The 21,377-nt window shown below is 38.4% G+C and overlaps 1 protein-coding gene across 2 annotated transcripts in view; it reads right to left on the bottom strand.

The window, feature by feature from the left end:
* The window catches only part of LOC140741982 (NCK-interacting protein with SH3 domain-like), a 237,529-nt gene extending 216,812 nt beyond the window's left edge, over positions 1 to 20,717 (bottom strand). The window contains exons 1-6 of one of the 2 annotated variants that reach the window (XM_073072625.1): positions 20,383 to 20,440; positions 10,692 to 10,859; positions 9,833 to 9,902; positions 9,511 to 9,743; positions 9,122 to 9,397; positions 8,840 to 9,047 (exon numbers count right to left, since the gene is read on the bottom strand). In XM_073072625.1, the coding sequence (XP_072928726.1) occupies positions 8,840 to 9,047; positions 9,122 to 9,397; positions 9,511 to 9,743; positions 9,833 to 9,886 (771 nt within the window). In that variant the 5' untranslated portion in view covers positions 9,887 to 9,902; positions 10,692 to 10,859; positions 20,383 to 20,440. Of the gene's footprint in view, positions 1 to 8,839; positions 9,048 to 9,121; positions 9,398 to 9,510; positions 9,744 to 9,832; positions 9,903 to 10,691; positions 10,860 to 20,382 lie in introns of both variants that reach the window. The other variant, XM_073072626.1, reaches the window with a different exon arrangement.
* Positions 20,718 to 21,377: the final 660 nt, after the last annotated feature.

The following is a 21,377-nucleotide window of genomic DNA, read 5'->3' as shown; positions in this document are numbered from 1 at the left end:
CATGCATGTTGCTTCAGAGAGCTCCTTCACAGATGAAAAATCCCAAGACAGATCTCCAGATGAAAATTTCCATAAATCTGGTACAAAGAATTACATTGCCACACCATGAGATGCTGGAAAGATCCTTAGTGCCAACTGCATTCCCCATACACTGTGTATTTTACTAACTATCTGGCCATTCTCTATTATTACACAAGAGTTAGACTGGGATAATATTCAGGTGTTGATATTTTGCAAATATATAATTTGTTTCTAAGCATGTACAAGTCAAAAATGCACAAACTGGACTCTACAGAAAAGTACAATAGATTAAGTACAGATACAATTATCAACTTCCCATTGTACCTGTAGATTGTTCAAATCCTAACCTATATATACATTCAGCGGCCACTTTATTTGGTACACACTTGCTTGGTGATGCAAATTTCTAAGCAGCCAATCACATAACAGTATCTTAATACATAAAAGCACACAGACATGGTCAAGAGGTTCAGATGTTGTTTAGACCAAACATCAGAATGGGGAAGAAATGTAATGTAAGTGACTTTGACTGTGGAATGATTGCTGGTGTCATATGGGGTGATTTGAGTATCTCAGAAACTGATCTCCTGGGATTTTCACACACAATGGTCTCTAGAGCTTAAGGAGAATAGTGTGAAAAACAAAAACAAAAAATTCAGTGAGTGGCAGCTCTGTGGCTAAAAACACCTTGTTAATGAGCGAGGTCAGAGTAAAGTGACCAGACTGGTTCAAGCTGACAGGAAGGTAACCATAATTCAAATAACCACGCACTAGTGGTGTGCAGAAGAACATCTCTGAACACAGAACAGGTTGAACTTTGAAGTGGATGGGCTACAGCAGAAGGCCACAAACATACACTCAGTTGCCACTTTATTAGCTATAGAAGGTACACAATAAAGTGGCTGAGTTCTATACAACTTTGCAGGGAGAAAACCAACTTGGAATTTTAACCCGCCACAAAGTTACAGCTGCATCACTGAAGTGAAAAAGGAGCCCGAGGTGAGAATAAAATCTCAAAGCCAAATACATGATAATGGGGAAGTGTGAGAGAAAAAAAGATCTAGAGGACATTGATGGATAAAGCACTCGGATATCAGGATTTCCAAGGATACTGCCAAAATCTATCAAAGTTAACACAGCAGAAATAGTGAATGATGTCAAAGTTATTTCAATGATCTTTGAAAGCACGATTATTCTCAAGTGTGACCGCTGCATAACATGCTTTTTAGATTATGAAGAGCATTCAGAGGGGATAAAGGCTGCAGCAGGGCTTTAGCTATAAAATGGCAAACCTTTACTTATAAAGGAGTGCAAGGTCATATCTTATTGTGAGAAATCTTTCAGAAACAATAATCAGGGTAGAAAGCCACTGCGGAGTTGTTGAAGGCAAATTATACTGAACAAACTGGAAGAATTTTGGTTAAGGGGATAGAAAAGGTTGAAGAGAATACTATATTAATAATATGCATTTTCAAAATGGGGAGGATGAAATCCCCATAGAAGACTAGCAAGGAAAACTGAGGCCCTTGAAATACAATTAGAAGCACAGTACTATGTACAGAAGAATAATGAATAACGTTTTTCAGAATAGAGATGGTAGCAAATATGATCCAAGTTGTCCATGCTAGGATGAATATTTTTTTTTGTGTATTCATGACTTAGATGTGGGTGTGTAGAGTAGAATTTCAATTTGCAGATGGTACCAAAGTTATAGCGAAGGGTAGGATATTAATAGAGTTTAGACATAAATAAGACTGCAAAATAAGATAACTGACAGATGATATTTAATACATCTGATTCTCTGAGGCCTCCATTGGTCAGAGTTGACCATGGATATTGCATTCTAGCTATCTACATACAGAAGTCTGGACTGTATGATATGGAGAACAAGCTGTTGGCCATGTAGCAAGCTCCCCCTCTCCATGCATCTGATGAACCCAAAAGTAAGAATGCATGAAATAATAAATTCTCAATTTTATCCAACGTAGCTCTTCTTGTTGAGAAGTATGTAAATTAAGTTTTTAAAAAAAAGACAACTACTTCATGTCACAGCATTAAAAAGTATGAGCAAACAGAGGGGAGCAGCTTGCAAATGTTTATAAATAATTGAAAGTGCCATTACACATTTGAAAACTTGAGCTTCATAAATGGGGGCATCAAGTACAATAACAATCCTGATGAAGGGTCTCAGCTCAAAACATTAATTATTCCCTTGCATGCAAAATTTCAAGGTGACAAAGGTTAAGCATAATCCAAAAATCCAAATCAGTCATAAGAAAGCTCATTAAAAGGCTCCAAATTACAGTTTTGTTAGAAAAAAAAGCCATGCTCACCTCTGTCAACTTTCAATTGCTATTTGCCCAGTTATGACCAGTGACATTTAAAATAGCTTTAAATTTGATACAGTTTAAAAAATAAAATTACATTTACTTCAAACACAATTACAATGGAATGAGAGAAAAACAAACTATAATCTCGACCAACAACCCTGTTCAGAAGGTTGGGGGGGGGGGGGGGGGGGGTACACACTACATATCACAACCACAGCTGGCATAAAGCAGCATCAATTCAGCACATCCAAGCTCTTTCAGACCCAACACTGCATCCAATGGCAGACAAGGTCAGTGCAAGACCGCAGTAGTACTCGCTGTAAACAGTTACATGGCGGCATGACCCTTGCATTTCCCCCGTCACGGTTTGGTAGAAGCTTCAAGCAATATACTTCACATTTTTGCAAAGCCTGTAAATAGTTACAAAAGGTAACTTCTCCCAAAACACTGTAAATTCTGGATTGATAAAGGAACATGGACACCTGAGAAAACCTTGCAAATCTAGAACATAATCTAGAAGTGGCTTTTCCATAGGTCTAAAGCAGAAACACAAAGATTGGCGAATAGAAATCATACAAGGAATACCATGTGCCTTGCTTAAACATGCCGTAATTTCTATATAGTTGCAGCACAAATCCATATACATCAATAGTGGCTTATGCTTGATAGAGAGCCATATTCAAGCCTTGCTCTTCATAAAAATGGTGTTTTGTCTGCCTTAAAGTTACAGACAAGCTGAACAATTTGCAATGACTAAGTGTTTGGATTATATTTATTTACTGTACAACCCTCATATCAATGTATATTGTAGTAGGAAGATTTGGGATAATGACAAACTTTTTGCCATATTCACAACATTCCAATGCACAATAGATGACAACCCTCTGGCAGAGTTCAAACTCTGTGCCACAAATACAAAACAATCTTTACAATACCAAATACATAACCCCACTGGAACCACACCACAGACAATGCATCAAATAAACTCTTCCTCGATATCAACAAGACAAAATTTTTTTAATCAATTTTGGAGAACTCTACTAATCATTCACACCCCTCCTTACATCAGTAGCACAGCAGTGGAAACAGGAGTTCCAAACTCCAAGGACTGCACATCTCACAAAACTTCTCGTGGCCCCAGAACACATTCTGCACGATCAGGAAAGCTCACCAATGTTTCTACTTTCTGTAGAGGTTGAAGAGAGCTGGACTATGCACATCTATATTCATCTCATTCTACAGATGCACCTTCAGAGCATCCTTACAAGCTGCACAGTACAGAACCTGCACTACAGCAGACAGGAAGGCTCTACAACAGTGAGTCAAAACTGGCCAACATTATCACAGGCTTGACCGCCATCAAGGACATACATAGTGAAAAGTAATACCAGAAAAGGGATAGTAACATCACAAAGAATTGAATCCACCATGCTCATGGACTGTTTGCCCCATTCCCATCAGGAAGGAGGCTATGTCACATCCTAGCCAGGACCACCAGACACAAAAACAGTTACTTTCCCCAGGTAATAATGCTGATTAACACTTCCACCCACTAATGCACCCCTCCACTACTTAAATCATTTCCTTTCAATCACCTTACATATAGACACTCCTGTGCCTGGTGTAACTTTATGGAAACACAAATGTATCTTATTTATTGTGGGGTTTTTTTTAATTGTTGTGTGCTTTCTCTTAGTAACAAACAAATAGCTGGAGGAACTCAGCAGGTCAGGCAGCATCAGTCAACATTTTGAGCTGAGACCCTTCATCAGGACTTTTAAAACACTGCATCAGATCCAGAGTAACAATTATTTTGATCGCGTTTACACTTGAATACTGGAAATTACACTAAAAATTAAATGAAATCATATGCTAGCTGGTGCAAACAGCATTAGGTCTTGGCACAACAGGAAGTCCCTGTACCCAGATACCACCCCAGATAAGGGCATATCTCATGAAAATTTGAGAATATGCAAGATGGAAGATGCTAATATCTGAAGCAGGCATCAAAATTATCAAGGTTGGTGTTAGCAGTGTATCATTATCTATGCATTTAAATTAATGGCTTTAAATGTCCTGGAGAGCACTAGAGTCTACATATCATACAGGCAAGAACAGTCAGACAACCATGACAAGGACCTGGTGGATGTGCAACCTGAAGAAAACTGCCACAGTCACTAACTGGATCAGTGTGGAAATGATCTAACTATAAGGTCTCCGGTGATGAAATTATCATTTATGTTGAACTTTCCTTTAAGCAATGTCAATCTGTTCATACAAGATCCCTACATATGAACTGGTTAGCTTACAGTGAGACAAACAAATGGCTTCAAAGTATAGCTATTTTGTTGGCCAAGTCCTGAATACATAAAAACAGGAACCTCAGCTTCCTAAAAAGTACACTTTTTTTCTTCTGAGTGTTGGCCTTTTATTTTTTTCTTTAAATTGGGTTATTTCAGGTTTCTTGCTTTGCGGCTACCTATGAGCAAGCAAATCTCAAGGCTGTATAATTTATACATTCCTTGATAATAAATTTACTTGAGTTTTGATCATAAGCCACCGAATGTAATTCCAGACCACCGTAAATGATTAGTCAGTACGTTACAGGGAGAAGGCAGCAGAATGGGGTCAAGAGAGACTAATAGATCAGCCATTATGGAATGGTGGTGGAGAAGACTCAAAAGGCCAAATAGCCAAATTCTGCTTCCATGTCTTATGATCTAAAACTAAAACAGGCTGGTATAACAATTTGAACTTGTGAACAGGTGAAGATGTGATAAAATGATAGCGAGCACAGATTCTACAAAGATACCATAATTGGATGATGCCTCTGTCTTTTTTGCTGTAATCCCAGCAACATATCAACCATCCAAAATCATACAGAAACATAGGAAAAAAACTACAGCACAATACAGGCCCTTTGGCCCACAATACTGTGCCAAACATGTACTAACTTTAGAAATTACCTAGGGTTACCCATAGCCCTCTATTTTTCTAAGCATATCTAAATGATTTCAGGAACTTGGATTAGGTATCTCTATAGCAACATACATGTTTCCAAATAGGTCCCTAAAAAGAATGGTCCAAGGCAAAAAAAATTCATTCTGCTGAGGAAGTCTGATGACCCAAAATATTACACGCCAATCTCTCAGTTGCTTATAAAGAAAAGCATAGAGAATCTCTCCTCTTTTTCAGTCCACAGTAGAAGCAATGCACTAAGGGTAAGCTAACATTCAGATACAAATCCTCCCTGAGCTGCAGCAGAGTTCTGTTCCTCGGAAGTTTTCATAACCTAAAAAAAATAATTAGCTTTGTCACATGTATCAAAACATGCAGTAAAATGTGTCATTAGCATCAAATAAAAACCATGATTGTGTTGAGCAGCCTACAAGTGTCATCAATCATCCAGCGCCACCATAGCATGCCCACAAGTCACTAACCTGACTCACACATCTTTGGAACATGCAGGAAAACTGGAGCACCTAGTGAGAAACTCGTGGTCAAGGGAAAAACTTAAAAACTCCTTACAGACAGCAGCAAAAATTAAACCCTGATTATACAACTGGCACTGTAAAACAGGAGCAGTTTACAAGCCAAAAATGTAGCCAATGGCAATTTGTCTAAATAAAAATACAGGCTAAGAAAGAACAAGTGTAGTTTAACGTGGGTATAACACTATCAGATTTCTCTGCGAGATGCAATATTGCCATGAACCAGGTTCACACATGGCAGAAGATGCATGAAGCCCCACAGCAGCCATCCTGCCTGGCTTCCAAGTGCTCATTCATATGTACAAGTTGTCTATAAACCAAGCATTTATAACCAGAAGATATGTAATCACAATCTGCTGTGATTAGATATTCAACTGGCCATATCAAATCCACATTTCAGCAATTAAACCCATTGAACTAAAAGGCTTCTGTTGAAGAGAGTTTGTCACAAAACATTAATTCCATTCTTCTTGCCACAGGAGTACCATGACATTTTTTTTTAAAAGAGATACAGCAGAGAAGGCCCTTCCAGGTCTTTGAGCCACACCGCCCTGAACCCCCGATAAACTCCATTAATCCTAACAATCATGGGAAAATTTATAATGACCAATTAACCTACCACAGTCTTCAGACCACAGGAAAACTGGAGCACCCAGGGAAAACCCACACATTCCTCAGGGAGGTTGTGCAGAGACTCCTCACAGAATCGCACCGAAATTGAACTCCAAACTCCAGAATACCCATAGCATTTAACACATCATATTATAGCTATGTCACCATTGTGCCCCAGTGGTTTATTTTTGATTTACAGCTGTCCGTTCCTCTTACAAGAGGACCTCCACTTTCAGTTATCTTCTGTCAATGCATTTCGAAAATCTATTAAATGCCTTCAAGATCAAATAACAATGCTAGGTTCTGCCTTTCTGTCATGACAATGACCTCAGGAAACAAACTCATTTAGATTATTTCAATTCCAAACTGAACCTTCCCATACAATATCTGGCAATACTAAACTGGTTTGCCTTGATTAACCATACAAGGTGTTCTGCTCAGTTTAACAGATTACAGTCATATTCAAAGATTATGTGTCCCTCAAAGTCAATGCAGTTGCAGAAATCAAAGAGAACATTAGAAATTCAAGAAAGTACCTGGAGTACCAGAAGCTGGCAAATATGAATTAATCTGATGTCAAAAGATTTGTTCTAATTGTATGCTTTACATTACCAAACATTATTAACTGTACTTCACTCTATCTTGAAGACAAGACTTGAAAACCTGGCTCTCTTGGATATAATAAAAAAGATTCAGAGGAACTTAATATCACCTAACCTAGGAAATAATTTATTATTCATTGCGTAAATGCTTAAAGACAAAACAAGCATTATAAGATATTAAAGATCTAGCAATTATCTTCACTGCAGACTATGTTGTAATAACTTAGTAAATATTTACCCAGACTAGTTAAAAAAAGACAGATGCTTCAAATTGAGGCCACATGGAGAAGTTTCCAACACTATGTCTCAGAAATATCATCCCTAAACAACATGGGTAATGTTAGGCTGCTCCAGCGATGCTGAAGCTTCTAACTTCATGAGGAAAGAAAAGTTCAATCAGGAAGAGCAATGGTCTGTCAGGAGAGCAGCAGAAGCAAAAAATTACAATTGTTGGAGACATCTCGATGTGGAAGGAATGAGGTGTAATCACAGGACTGGAACCAGCTTTTAAGGGACTAAATGGAAAAATGATCTGCCTTCATTTCCTATGTGTCATGCAAGTTTCAAGTTAAGGAAAACAGCAAACATAGGAAAGATGACCTAAAATGTGGCACAAAATTCTTTTTAATAAAATAGATACACAATTCTGACAGGCATTGTAATTATTAGAATTCTGTGAAATATCCTAACTATCCAAATTCAAAGAGGTAGGAAAGGACACAAGAGGATACAACTAAGCACAAGAAGCTGGGAGACATGGGAAAATGTGAAATTTTCCACTTTGGCAGAAAAATAAAGAATATTATCTCAAATCTAAGAGATTGAGCTGCCCCAACTATAGAGAGGTCTGGATTCTCCAAGGCATGATTTGAAAATGACTGAGGTAGGAACAGCTACAGACAGGAAAACCAACAGGTTACTGTTTATTCTGAGATGAGCCAAATAAAAACTGGGGAGGTCACATTTCAGTTATCTGGGGTACTATGTCATCCTTACTTAAGGGAAGACAGTGATACATTGGAAACAGCTCAAAGAAATTAATTGATGAAATTAATAGCTTTTCTTATGAGCAAAGGGTGGGTATGTTAGCCTGATTCTGCTGGATCTTAAAACAGCAAAGGACTGATCATTTACACATAACAATATAAACTTATTACAAATAGAGATAAGCAGGAGAGAAAGAACAAAACAAGGGCCATGGGATTCTGCTTGCAGAGGGTCACTGGAAACCAGAATAATGGCAATGCAAATTGTCACAAAAAGGGCAAAAGTTATATGATGCCAGTGTTTACTCCACCTATTGGCATTTTAAACATTCCAGCATCAATCAAAGAACAAACAAAATGAGCATACCATTTTGAATTTCATGTGCATTTACAAAAACCCACATTAAATTGTGCAGAAAAAAACTGAAGGCTTGAAATTATCACCTCCAATCAAATTCACAAATTTAAATCTCTCCTTAGTAAGTCAAATGTCTGGCTTAAAGTACACAAATAAAAAGTCGTAAGAGGCATGTGCATCTCCAACAACTATTAATCTTTTATAGAAAAAAAATCTTGGAATATTGGTGTCAGACCACTGATCAATAGAGTAATCCAGGCAATGCTTGAAATGTTATTAAAATCCAGCGGAAAATAACAATGTACTCATGGTGAATTTCTCACTTTGAAAATATTGTTTGTAGCTGGAAGGAGCAGTCAAATTTTTGAGCTTTTAGCTGAATGGCTACTAAGACTGCATCAATAATAATTCCCTACAGCATAGGCAAATTAAGACTTACCTTTGCAAGAAATTTTGTGTACATCATCAGGTGCTTTTCAGTGGCAATATCTGAACTTTCATCAACAATCAGAGAATGAACCCTTGCTTGCTTTAATGCCATTAGGTTTTCTGCCTCAACAGGTTCATTGAGAGCTGCAACAAACTGCCAGCTGTAATTTTTACTTCTGTGGCGTCTACCCAATGATAGACCATGGCTTTCTATTAACCTAAAATGAAAAATTTACATGAGACAAAGATAGTAACAATACAGAGGAAAAAAAGATTTATGGAAAGTCTTTACCTGTGTAGGCTTTTAGCTTTGGAAATGGGCAACTGTTCCTTGATTAACCACAGAACATTTCTGAGGAGGTGAACAACATCCTCTTTTGTGTCACTACTGAGAGCATCAGTAAATAGTGCCTTCTCCCAGTTGGCTGCACTTATAGGAACCGACAGTGCCTGAAGATGTTCTCTACTGGCCAGATGGCGAAGCAAGTAATCTTTTTTCCACCCACCTTGTGGTTGAGACCTACCACTTGTCCACTCTGTATCAGTAATGCTATTATCAACACAAACTCTAAAACAAAACATATCAAAAAAAAGTATTTTGTGCATAATCTCAACAATGAATGTTCAAGTATTGTTGATAAATATTTATGCTTACTTGCTATTTAAATACTTCATGCTTACTTGCAATAGCACTTGTTCTGCTGCTCATCATATAGAAAACAAGAGAGCCGTGGGTCCATTTGAATCCATGATTTGAGCCCACAGTTACTTCCTTTACACTTTTTCATTATTCCATAATCGAAGTAGGAACTCTCCTTCAGTTCATCATCAAAACAACTGGCATAATTATCACCACTTTTATCTTTGTCTTCATCTTCATCAATTTCATGACCATTAGCACAATCTTCAGAATTCTGCAAAGGAAAGATGGGGAAATTGCATTTCAAAAGATCACTTTTAAAACTGATTTAAAAGCTTTTGTTAAAAAAATCAAAATTATTACCTCATGTGATCTTGTTGTGTTACGGTGAAACAATTCTAAAATAGAGCGATGCATTGTATGTCCATCCAAACTGGAAAAATGTGAAACATGGAAGTTAAAAATAAAATACGAAATGCTTAAATAAAAGAATGATACTTTTTAAATGTGTTTTTATCCTTTCTCTTATGGTGAATTGCTTTCCAAATAACTTGATTTATTTCATCTGCTGGCTTTTCCACTAATAACTCAACACAGACATGGACTCCAAAATAAAAAGCACTTGAAGCTTTCCATTCTTACAATTCAAAACCAATCCTAAATGAGTTAAATTAGAAGCATAGTAACCATAGACACTCATTCTCGGAAAGCTGCAAAATTGGAACCATCCATGTAATATCAACAAGACCCAAGTTTCGAAATGGATTCCTGGTTACTAATCATTACATATAGCAGAGTTGGAAACTATGAAAACTAAAACACACACAATGCTATCTATCTGAACAAAATTAAAACAAAAACAAAAAACCTGTTTGCTACCTTTATCCAATCAACAACTAATTTTCCATTATTTAACCACATACTTCCAAACACTAAAATAAACTTTCACAATCAATTTCATCACAATTCTTCACAACCTTTGCACAATATCATATCACTTACCATTCATTAATAGCTGCCATTCTCTACACCACTGGAATATCTCATTCTGTACCCTAAATTTCAAGATCTGCCATGTTCACTGAAAACCTGAAAGCTTACAATAAGTGCATCAAGTTTTATGGTGCCTTCAAATCCTTTACAATCCTGCAATACTATTTAAGTTTCATTGAAAGGAATAAAAACACATTTAAAAAAACACTATATATTATTTTCCTCTTACCTGTCAAAACTTAACTTGCACCCTTTTAGCGTCACAACTGCACATCACAACCAGATGGTCCTTCCACAGCCTTGCTGAGTTCCTCCAAAGTCGCTTATCTTGTCAACGAATACATTTGTCGATTCTCATATGCTTCAGCAGTTTTCCCAATTGTAGCTGCAAAGCTTCCTTAAGTCCCCAATACCACCAAAAAAGATCAAAACTAAACAACAGTTCGAGCCCTGATTACAGCTGACCGCAGCCTACATTGTAAAATAAAATTCACAACTCATTTTCAATACAGGCAGCAAGGAACTGCAAGGACAAGTGACCACAAAACAATGCTTCACAAAATGTGTCATTAATCTGTTTGCAGCAACGCTGTCCTTATCTACACTGCATTTTATGCCAGAAAGCCAAGATTTTAAAGCTCTGACATGCATACTTCCCTCTTCTACTCTAACATCCCAAATGCATTTTCCCCATGCATTCAGGGAGTCAAGAAAATCTACAAACAGAAAAACGGGCCATTTAGTCATAATTGTGAGTTTTCACTGTTATTTATCCTGCTGTTAATTATCACTACTGATGGTCACAAAAACCATTTGAACTACAACTTAGAATATTAGGTAGGCCTAATTTCAAGAATACATTTCTGGTGAATATGACTCTTGTAAAAATAAATCAGAACTCACTGAATAATTGCTGAAAGAAACTTAAGTTTCAAACTATGTTGTCTGTTCCCACATTATATGAATGTACTTACAATCAAAACAGAAAAGGCTGGAAAAGCACAGCAAGTCATGAAATTCCTGCTGTGTTTCCAGAAGTTTAATGCTTCAGGCTGAAGACACAAATTCAGAAGGATAATTGACCTGAATCAACTGTTTCTCTTTCCACAGATGCTACAGATTGTTTCTAGCAAATATCCAGCAACTTAAGTTATTTTTTAAAACTTTTTGGTACATTTCTCTATTCGTCTCCCATCCAAAATCTTGATTTGAAAACAGAATAAATCCTCATATTGCATATCAAATCTACAGTGGCATATGTGGTGAAGTTGCATATAATTTTCCATACATGCAATGCAAGATATATTTATTGGAGTTAAAACCTTCAAATACAGCTTGCAGATTACAGGAGATAATGTTAAAAATTGCAAACTACAATTACAAATATCCCATAAACTCCCAAGACTGATCGGAAAGATTGTCCTGTGCCTCTTGTCAAGCAAGGAATGAAATCATAGCTGTCCTCATATAATGTGAACCAGAACTGACTTACTGGTTTAATTTTTAGAAGCAAGCAGCATCAAAACTAAAAAATTAGCAAGATCATCTCAAATATTCCCAGATACTAGCTAACACCCATACTGCACAATAGGTCTATTATGATATATTTATCCCAAATTTAACCTAAAAACTTTGATGTCAACCTGAACAACAGGAAATGAATATAATTGTAGAGTGAGAATTAAACTTTTTCAAAATCAGGTGACCAAGCCTGCAGAATGTGTCCACCCATTTAAATCAACCCACGAGGCCAACACAAGAATGCGACCATTGAGACTGCACAATAACACAAGTGCAGCTTTAAATGAAAGAGCACCAAGGTCTTCTGACAGCCTACTGCCAGATGGATAATTGAGCAAAGGTGAGCAAATGGAATTCAAGTACAGATCAGATATGATCAAAAAGAATAGCCATAGGCTTGATGGTCTGAATGACACACATTTTTTACATGGTACATAGAAAAACAAGACAGTTACTTTTCAGGAGCAGAGAAGTCTAGAGCCTAAAGGAGACAAACAATTACTGTGAAATGGGCTGCAAACTACAAACTGAAGTTTGCCACTAATGAGAACAGTGAAGCCTCAAATTTTTTAAACTCTCCATTAGCATCATTCAACTATTTTAGCAGAAAATTAATTTTATTAGAAGTTCATCTAAACTATGTTGAGAACAATGATTGTAGATTAAAACCATAGGAATCCCATTAGAGAATTACTTGGATTATTTGATCTGACACCATATTCACTAATCAACAATTTATGATGCCACATCTGCAATACAGGTCAAGGTTTTTTTTTTAAATAGAAGAACTGAAAAACCAGTGGAAAAGTATGCCAATTAAATCTCCAAATATGATTTTTTTAAAACAGAACTATTACTTCAAATCATAAAGTCCATGCTGCACCTTCAAAGTACTTGTGCTATCATGAAACATGTTATGCAGTAACTAATGTTCTTCCTTTAGTAACAAATTAATGGCAAGAATTGTGCAAGTATAAATCACAAATTACTTTCCTTAAGCCCATGCAATTGTCACTAATTGAACATAATTGACTTTCATCTCACAAAAGAACAACTTCACATTATGCTTCCTTTACATTTAATCTGTTATAATTGTATTGACAAAAGCTTTATCACTATGTAGTGTTAAAAGTTAAACTCCAGTTTCCCATGCAAAACTGTCTTTCAATAGATCACAAAAGATTAAAGCTCATCATCATTATCTAAACCTCAGTGCCTATAGTTCAGTCTATTAATTATCAACATTTCCAGTATAGATTATGCTGGTATCAAAGTGTAATTTCACTTCTGAACAACTATCGCCGGTCCTTTTAATGGCATCTTCTGGGGTTGGAACGATACCTCACGATGCCCAAATAATTACAATTGCAATAAACTACAAAAAGTAGTGTGATTTGCCAGTATTTGTCAGTATTTGCCAGTGATTTGCCAGTATCATCACTTCAATGTGCTATTCAGTTATGCCAAACATGCACACAAAAATTAGGAGCACTTGATATTCACCAGAATAACTGCCTCTCGTTAATTAAAGGACACAAGGGGCAACCTAGCACCCTTACTGATCTAATGCCACCTCAATAAAATCCAACTGAGACAAGAAATCAATCTAAGGATATGTATACTCAGTTACTCGCAAGTGCTCATGTTTATAACAGATTTTTAAAAATCCAAGAACAGCATGGAAACTAGTACAGCACAAAAGATGCAAGGAAAACGCGAACTGAGAAAAGTAAGCTACAGCAATTAGGAAACATCTTGGAAAGTAAACTGCTGCTGCATCAGAAAATTTGGGGAGGCAGTTATCGTTCGAATGAACTGAAAATTGGGATTAAAATATACCAACTTTAGGACAACCTCCATACACCTCATTCCAAGTTTAGTCTTCAATAATAGCAACCAACTCCTTATTGACGAGAGGTTCATTGTATAAATACATAGACTACAAAGGGCAAGTTTCTTGAGATTAGTGCAGATGAACTGAACCTTGGCTCAATTTCACAGTTTATATATGTGTATTTCCAATGGCAGAGCATATTCTGAATATGCAAAATACATTAAGCAATTTCAATGAGTATGCCCATCTGCAAAAACTGTTTAATGTTGTTCCAAATACAAATCCAAACCAGGAAAACATTAGTATTATAGAGATTTACAACAATGATCTCGAGTGGTACAATCTCAATTTTGTGCTTGGAGAGCAGAGTGAGGATAATTGTTTACTGAGCAATTCCAGCATTTGCTGTTACCTAGAAAAATCCATGTGAACTAAAACATAAACATAGTCCAAAAAAAAAATCACACACCAAAGAAATAATATTCCCCTCTCCATTATGATTAACATACTCTGTGGATTTTTGTTTACGGAGCCACTGCAATCCTCAAAATTCTTCCTCCAAACAAGCTTTTCGACTGACATAGTATAACTTGGCAATGGCAAATATGTACCCGGTATACAATCGCTTAACATACTGCCCTCTGCATTTGACATTTAGTCTGTACTGAATGAGAATCACAGAATGAATAGTAAACTGGTAATGATGTGTTATCTCCGTAACACCTTTGCCAGTGGCATTTATATCCCAGGTCTTTGAGGCTCTTCAATAATAACTGAATGTTACCAAATCTCCTAAATTTCACACCATAGCAAAGATTCAAAGCTTTATACCAGCTGATGTTATGGCCATAGAGCACCTGACCGCTAAGTAGTATTTACTAATGGCAATTTAAAACTACTTTAAATCTGCTTGAAGTTGGAAGTGGAAAAATATTCAACAAAAACAAAAAGATGAAGATATGTAGATGGAAAACAGCACAGTTTGGAAAAAAAAGTTAAAATACGATTTAACAGAATTTTAAATGTTCACAGAACAAAAGTAGAATACTAAGTTAAATCAATTTAAAACATGCAATAATAGCCAACACTTTGGTAAAATACATTTAACATGCATACATTTAACAGTAAAGCAGGGGTCAATATTCACAACTGCCCAGTAAATTCAGGCAGCAACACCTTAAGTTACCTTTCATATTTTAAGATCAGCCAGTTACTACGTTATACCAAAGAATAGATATTCCATTCATTAAATCACCAAAGGGATGGGTAGGTGGGGAGAGGGACTGGGGATAATAGGGAAAATTAGGATTAGCACTTCAGTAAGAGTAGGAAATAAGCAGAGAACAGGAATCAGAAAATTTCCCCTTGAATTACTCAGTATCATGAACTGGCTGATTATTTTTTGTTCAGGAAAAATGGGAATTTGCATTAAAAGACACATTTTCACCCCCACTTTAAAGTTTTAACCGTTACATACTATGATCTTTTGGTCAAAATTTAACATCATCATCATCTGGATTTTTAATTCTAAGAGAGTGAACAATGTTGGCACTATTTGCAGGCATCAAAATGTTAGACAGAAGTAGATAACTACACATAACGAATATCTTTACAATAGCATCTGCTGAGCCCCATCAGATGCACTATAGATCTTAACTTGGTAAAAGGTGTGTGGAAATTGAAGGGGGGTGTTCACTCCCATAGAATAATGCAGAATACCTCACCAGTGACCCAAGAGTTCCAGGCAAACGTGTACATTCGTGCAAAGGGCTACCATAACTCACTTTGGCGCATAGCATTTGTGAGTTATGGGCAACTCACTGTCACCAGTGAGATATCCTCAATGAATACAAGATTCCTATCCATGTCAGACAAATTGATCCCAATTGATAATAACTATTAATTCCAAAAACTTTCACCGGGATTTTAATTCCAGTATCTACTTGTGATTTTTTTTAAACCAAACTGATCTAAATGTAATGCATCTTTACCATTCACGATAACACACAATCACAAAATCTTTGTATCAAGCTCCAATGAGTAACATAGTTAAAAAAGGCGCAAGCCAGCAATGCAAATTAAATAAAATTATAACTCTGAAATAAGTTAATAGAACAAAATTTTAAAACATCAGCAAAAACTGATTTTTTTTGAAAGACAGCAACTAAGAAAATTAACTTGCAAGATGCAGAGAAATACAAAAAAATACATGCTAAACATGCTTCTTCCAGCTTCAATTGATTTATATGTGTTAACAGAACACAAAAGCTCTATACTAAAATAAGGGGCAAGACTAATTCAAGCACAGTGTTAACCAAGTGCTTTCAAAAATTCCAACACAGAAACTGAACTTTCAGAAATTTGTTGAGTGTACATTCTCTTAAGAATTCATGCAGTATCATAATGTAAATTTGGCCATCAATACCCCAGTACAATTTCAATCTGAACAAATCCCTAATTATTAATCAATTAGATCTTTGACAAATTCGGGAATGCCTTCAATTTAACTCTCCATATAAACTGAACCCAACTGTAGTATCAATAGCCACTACTGCAAGGTTGTGTGAACCAGGGTCATTGAAGTAAAAATAAAATCTATGATCTGCACATCATCTGCTTCTACTTTTAACAATATACTATTGGGATATCACACTGGTGACAGTAAATAAAATGTGTTTCTTTCACACACAGTGCAAGTATCATAAGTCACAAACACTATGCATAAGTGAGCTCTGGGTAAAACATTTCACAAATGTATATGTCATTAACAGTAACTTCATTTCTGATTGGACTGAAATCTTATTACAAAATGAATTTGATACACCTGTTCTCTCAATTGCAGATGTGAGTACCGTATATAAGTTGTGAACACCACAAGTTGTGATGAAAGGTTTTCAGCTATGCTAAACAATTATGTTTGCTGTAATCCAATAGTAAAGGTACCATTTGTACAATTAGATATATTAAAGTTGACTGTATTGATTCTTTGACGCACTGCAATTTAGATTTAAGGATATCATTAAGTGCATCTCCCATGTGCCATTGTTCATTCTCTCAATACAACTCGCAATTGCTTTGCATACAAGATCATTTATGAAAGGCAAAACCAATGTCACAAAGTAGAACACATCACACGCAGAATCAGAATATAACAGTTATGAAACAAAATGTTCAAAACACTGCTAACAAACAAAAAGAAACTTGTCTGACAATTTCCCAGCTTTCTTTCATTTCTGCAAAAAGCAAGTACTCACTGTGATAGCCTGCTCTTTCACACAAGAGTAGATCAGTGTCATTGGCAAGTTACCCAGCAGAAATTATGTCCATAGTTTTCCCATATAGAACCACACACACTCAAAACTAGACAAAATACATGGCTCACATCGACCAAGCTCAAGAGTATGCAAAACATGTCAAAGACACTTAACTCTGCCAGACTTTCATATCTCCCATATTTTGACCATCACCTAAACTCAAAAACAATGGGACAACAACAACACCCCAAAAACCAAGGGAGCAACAAATCAAAATCCAATGCACTCCCACCCCATAGCAGCAAGTCCTCCAACTGAACAGCTGGCTTCAGGAGCCTAAGCAACACAACACCACATCAATGGAACAACAACAATATGCCCCAGAAACACCTCAACACAGCATGTATCCACTCAAATTCTAAACCTACAGGAGTGCCCACACCTAAATCCCAAATACATTAATCCTAAAAAACCCACAGACAACTGCAACGAGCTCAGAAAATACTCACACCACCAAAAACCCAAGCATACCAAACCAATGCTCTAGAAAATGCTAGATCAACTACCCCAGGGCAACTGAATATTCCCAGGTAGTCCACTCCCAGAGCACACCAACCCCATTAACCAATCCCTTCAATAACCCCCAGGTAACCCATTCTTAATGCAACCCAAACTCTGCATATCTAGAGCACCTCCCCCATGATCCTTCCACTGTACACCACACACACCGAGTAACCACTCCACCATAACCCCCATCCACACACACCAGTAAACCACTCCCATCGTAACTCCACACACACACACGGAAACCACTCCTATTGTAACCCCACACACACTGGGTAACCACTCCCATCGTAACTCCACACACACACACTGGGTAACCACTCCCATCGTAACCACACACACACACAGGGAAACCACTCCTATTGTAACCCCACACACACACACTGGGAAACCACTCCCATCGCAAGCCTCACACACACTTCTCTTCTTCTTCTTGTTTTACGGCGGTTGGCACCCAGCTTAATGGTGCATTACCGCCACTTTCTGCTCCGGAGAGTGGATCAGACAATAGACTCACACTCTAAATCCCTTCACCCATTCACACACACACACACACACCCACCCATCTTAATCAACACTTCATCCTTTCTTCTTTGGCCATTCTAGTACCCTATTCCTGCTTACCCATCATATCCTATAAAAAAAAACCCTGCATCCCTTAAGAAAGCTAAAAGCACCCGGACCTGTGCCCTCTCACCCATGCCCAGTAACCCTTTTAATGTGAATTCCTGCACCCCCAATTCCCTTAGGTTAATTCTCATCTCTCTCTGTATCCCATACTTCTACTGACTCCGCGTCCTACCATTCCTCACACAATCCTGTCTGGTGTTTCCCTATCATTTTCAATGTTTTGTTTAGCACAGTGCCCCAGCCTTAAACTGGTCCGGACAGTTTCCTCTCTTCTGTATCCACTGCCTACCCTAGTACCTGCAACACTCTTTTGTATTTGATATAAATGCCTCCCTTTCCCCTCTCTGTCCCATCTTTCTTGCCACATTTGGATAATTCTTTCCCAGATTATACACTTAGCCTCTGTTTTGCTGATACTAATGTGCATTTCTATATTTTCTTTCTTTAACGCACTCTTTGCCAACTCATTCACCCTCTCATTCCCCTTCACCCCTACAACAGCTAAAACCCATAGAAATTTTACCTGACCTCCCTGATTTGCAACTCTTGTGACTGAATGAAGGACTTCATAAAGTACATCTTGCCGGCTGTTTGAGTGAAAAGACTTTAAACTTGCTAGAATTGAGGATGAATATCAACACTTTGACTAGTCTAGTTTTCTCCACCCATCGCAACCAACACTGCCAACATCTCCACTGTATACACTCCTAACTTATTGGATGTTCTTCTGCTGATTCCAATTTCTTTTACTGGCATGGCCACTCCAAACCCTGTCTCTCCTGTTTTAGGCTCCTTAGCACCATCTGTATAAATCTGAGTATAACCACTATACTTTTCCATCAATTGATTGTTAAATGTACTTACCAAATTGGTTTTATATTTTCCTTTCCTTTTTACCTCTAACAAATGCCAGTCTACATCAGGCCATGCAATCTTCCATGGAGCTACAACCAGATAAACTACTGAAGGACTTATCCTTAGATCAAACACTCCACATTCTTTCGCAATATCATTCCCTACCCGACTAAAGTTATCCCTCTGAAACTTCCCATTCTCTCAGCACTCCTTTTGCAGGGTGAGAATCATTGTGCCCCTGCAAATTAGCCCAGTAATTTGCCATCAATTGCTTCCTTCTTAGCTTCAAAGGCATTACTCCCAATTCTACCTGTAGGGCTGATACTGGTGATGTTTTAAAAGCCCCACTGCACATTCTTAAAGCCTGAATCCTTATAAGATACCTAGCTGCTGATCCATATGCTACACTTCCATAGTCCAACACAGATCTTACTAAAGCCATATACATTCTCTTCAACACTGAACAGCTTGCTCCCCATTCCCTACCAGTCAAACATCTCATCACATTTATTACTTTTTTACATTTCTCCTCAAATTTCCTGCTATATCTGCCTATGTTAACCATGAATCAAATATAACTCCCAGAAAATTAAATGATCCAACCCTTTCTAATTCTATCCCATACATCCTTAACTTTTTCCCTACCTCAATTCTTTTCCTGGTGAAACATACAGTTTGAGTTTTTTCTACTGAAAATTTACATTCCCAATCATAACCCCACTCCACCACTTCATCAATTGCTCCTTATAGCTTCCTGATGGAGCTTCCTGTTTGTAGCTCCATGTTCCTACCTCTTTTCCACAAGGCCCCATCATCCGCAAACAGTGACCTACCTATGTCCGCCTCACACACACTGTAACCACCCCCCCCCCACACACACACACACACACACACACACACACACACACAGAAACCAATCCTATCGTAACCCCCAAAACACCGAGCAACCACCCCATAATCCCATAGACACACACTGGGTAACCACCCCATCATAACCCCACACACACAATGGGACACCACTCGCATTAACCCCCCCCCCCCAACACACCGGGTAGCCGCTCCAGCGTCCCCCCGACACCACAGTCTTCAACCATCCCGTGCGGCCTCCGGCCCTACAGCTACTAAAAACACAGAGAAGCTATAGGCACCCGAATCCTGAGGCAAACACTGCGCCGGGAGCCAGAGCCCAAGGCCGGCATCAGTACAGTGAGTGGGTGGAAGGGCCGCTCCACTGAATACTAATGTGATGCGCTGCTGCTCACCTCGTCCTTGTGGATGTACGATGCGGGAATATAGCCCACCTCCCCGGTGCTGCTCTTGGACGCCAGCCACCAGTGCTGGTTGCTCCGCTCCAGGATAACGAAGCTCTCGCCGGCCGTGAAGTGCAGCGAATGCGGCTCGGCCGAGTGGAAGGTGTAGAGGGCCCGGTACATGGCAGCAATGGCCTCGGCCTCTTCGTCCGTCGGGCTCGCGTTGGCTTGCTTCCGCTCTCCCTCCCTGGGACTCGGGGGCTCGTGCTGCGCTCGGCTCGCGCTTCTTCTCCCTCCCCTTGGGCTCGGCGAACAGTACACAGTCCCCTGTAAACACTGCGGCTCTGACGTCCACGCTACGTGATTACGTCATGTCACACGCAAAATCTTAGAGGGATGCAACACGCTGGAGGAACTCAGCAGGTCGGGCAGCATGTTGTGTGTGTTGCTTTAACCCCAGAATCTGCAGAGTATTTTGTATCTTAGAGAGGTGGACCAGTGTTCGGGAACTGCGACGCCCGTTGCCGCTCACCGAAGTTTAGCGGACGATACGGCTTTTTCCTGCCTAAACTCCTATGTAACTATGGCAACCAGACTTAATCGTTTGAGGAATCAAGCTGGAGGAGCACGACAATCGATGCAGATTTGGGGACCTTGCTATGTCAAGTCACTATTTCGGATGCCGGCACCTCTGAAGTGTTCAGCTGGCCTACATGCTGGGTGGTGCGCGTACAAACCTGGTGACAGTTCTTACCCAACTTTCTAAGTCATTTGTCCCACATCTCTGAAGTACAGTTGGGGATGGACAATCTCCAGACACTTCTTGCTGTGGGAAGCACTGGTGATCTGGTCATCTGCTAATTTACCGTCAGAGCCGAGATCCTAAGTGACTCCTAAGAATCCAATTGCGAATTCCTAGGACACATCACAGGCTTCCAATCACACACAGATCGCTGGACCAATCCCTCTGATTCCAGACATTAAAACGATTTTGTGAATGGAAGCCA

Source organism: Hemitrygon akajei, chromosome 19 (genome assembly GCF_048418815.1).
Source record: "Hemitrygon akajei chromosome 19, sHemAka1.3, whole genome shotgun sequence".
Lineage (NCBI taxonomy): Eukaryota > Metazoa > Chordata > Chondrichthyes > Myliobatiformes > Dasyatidae > Hemitrygon > Hemitrygon akajei.
Note: the sequence above shows the minus strand (reverse complement) of the source record. Positions and strands in the feature narration are given on the sequence as shown.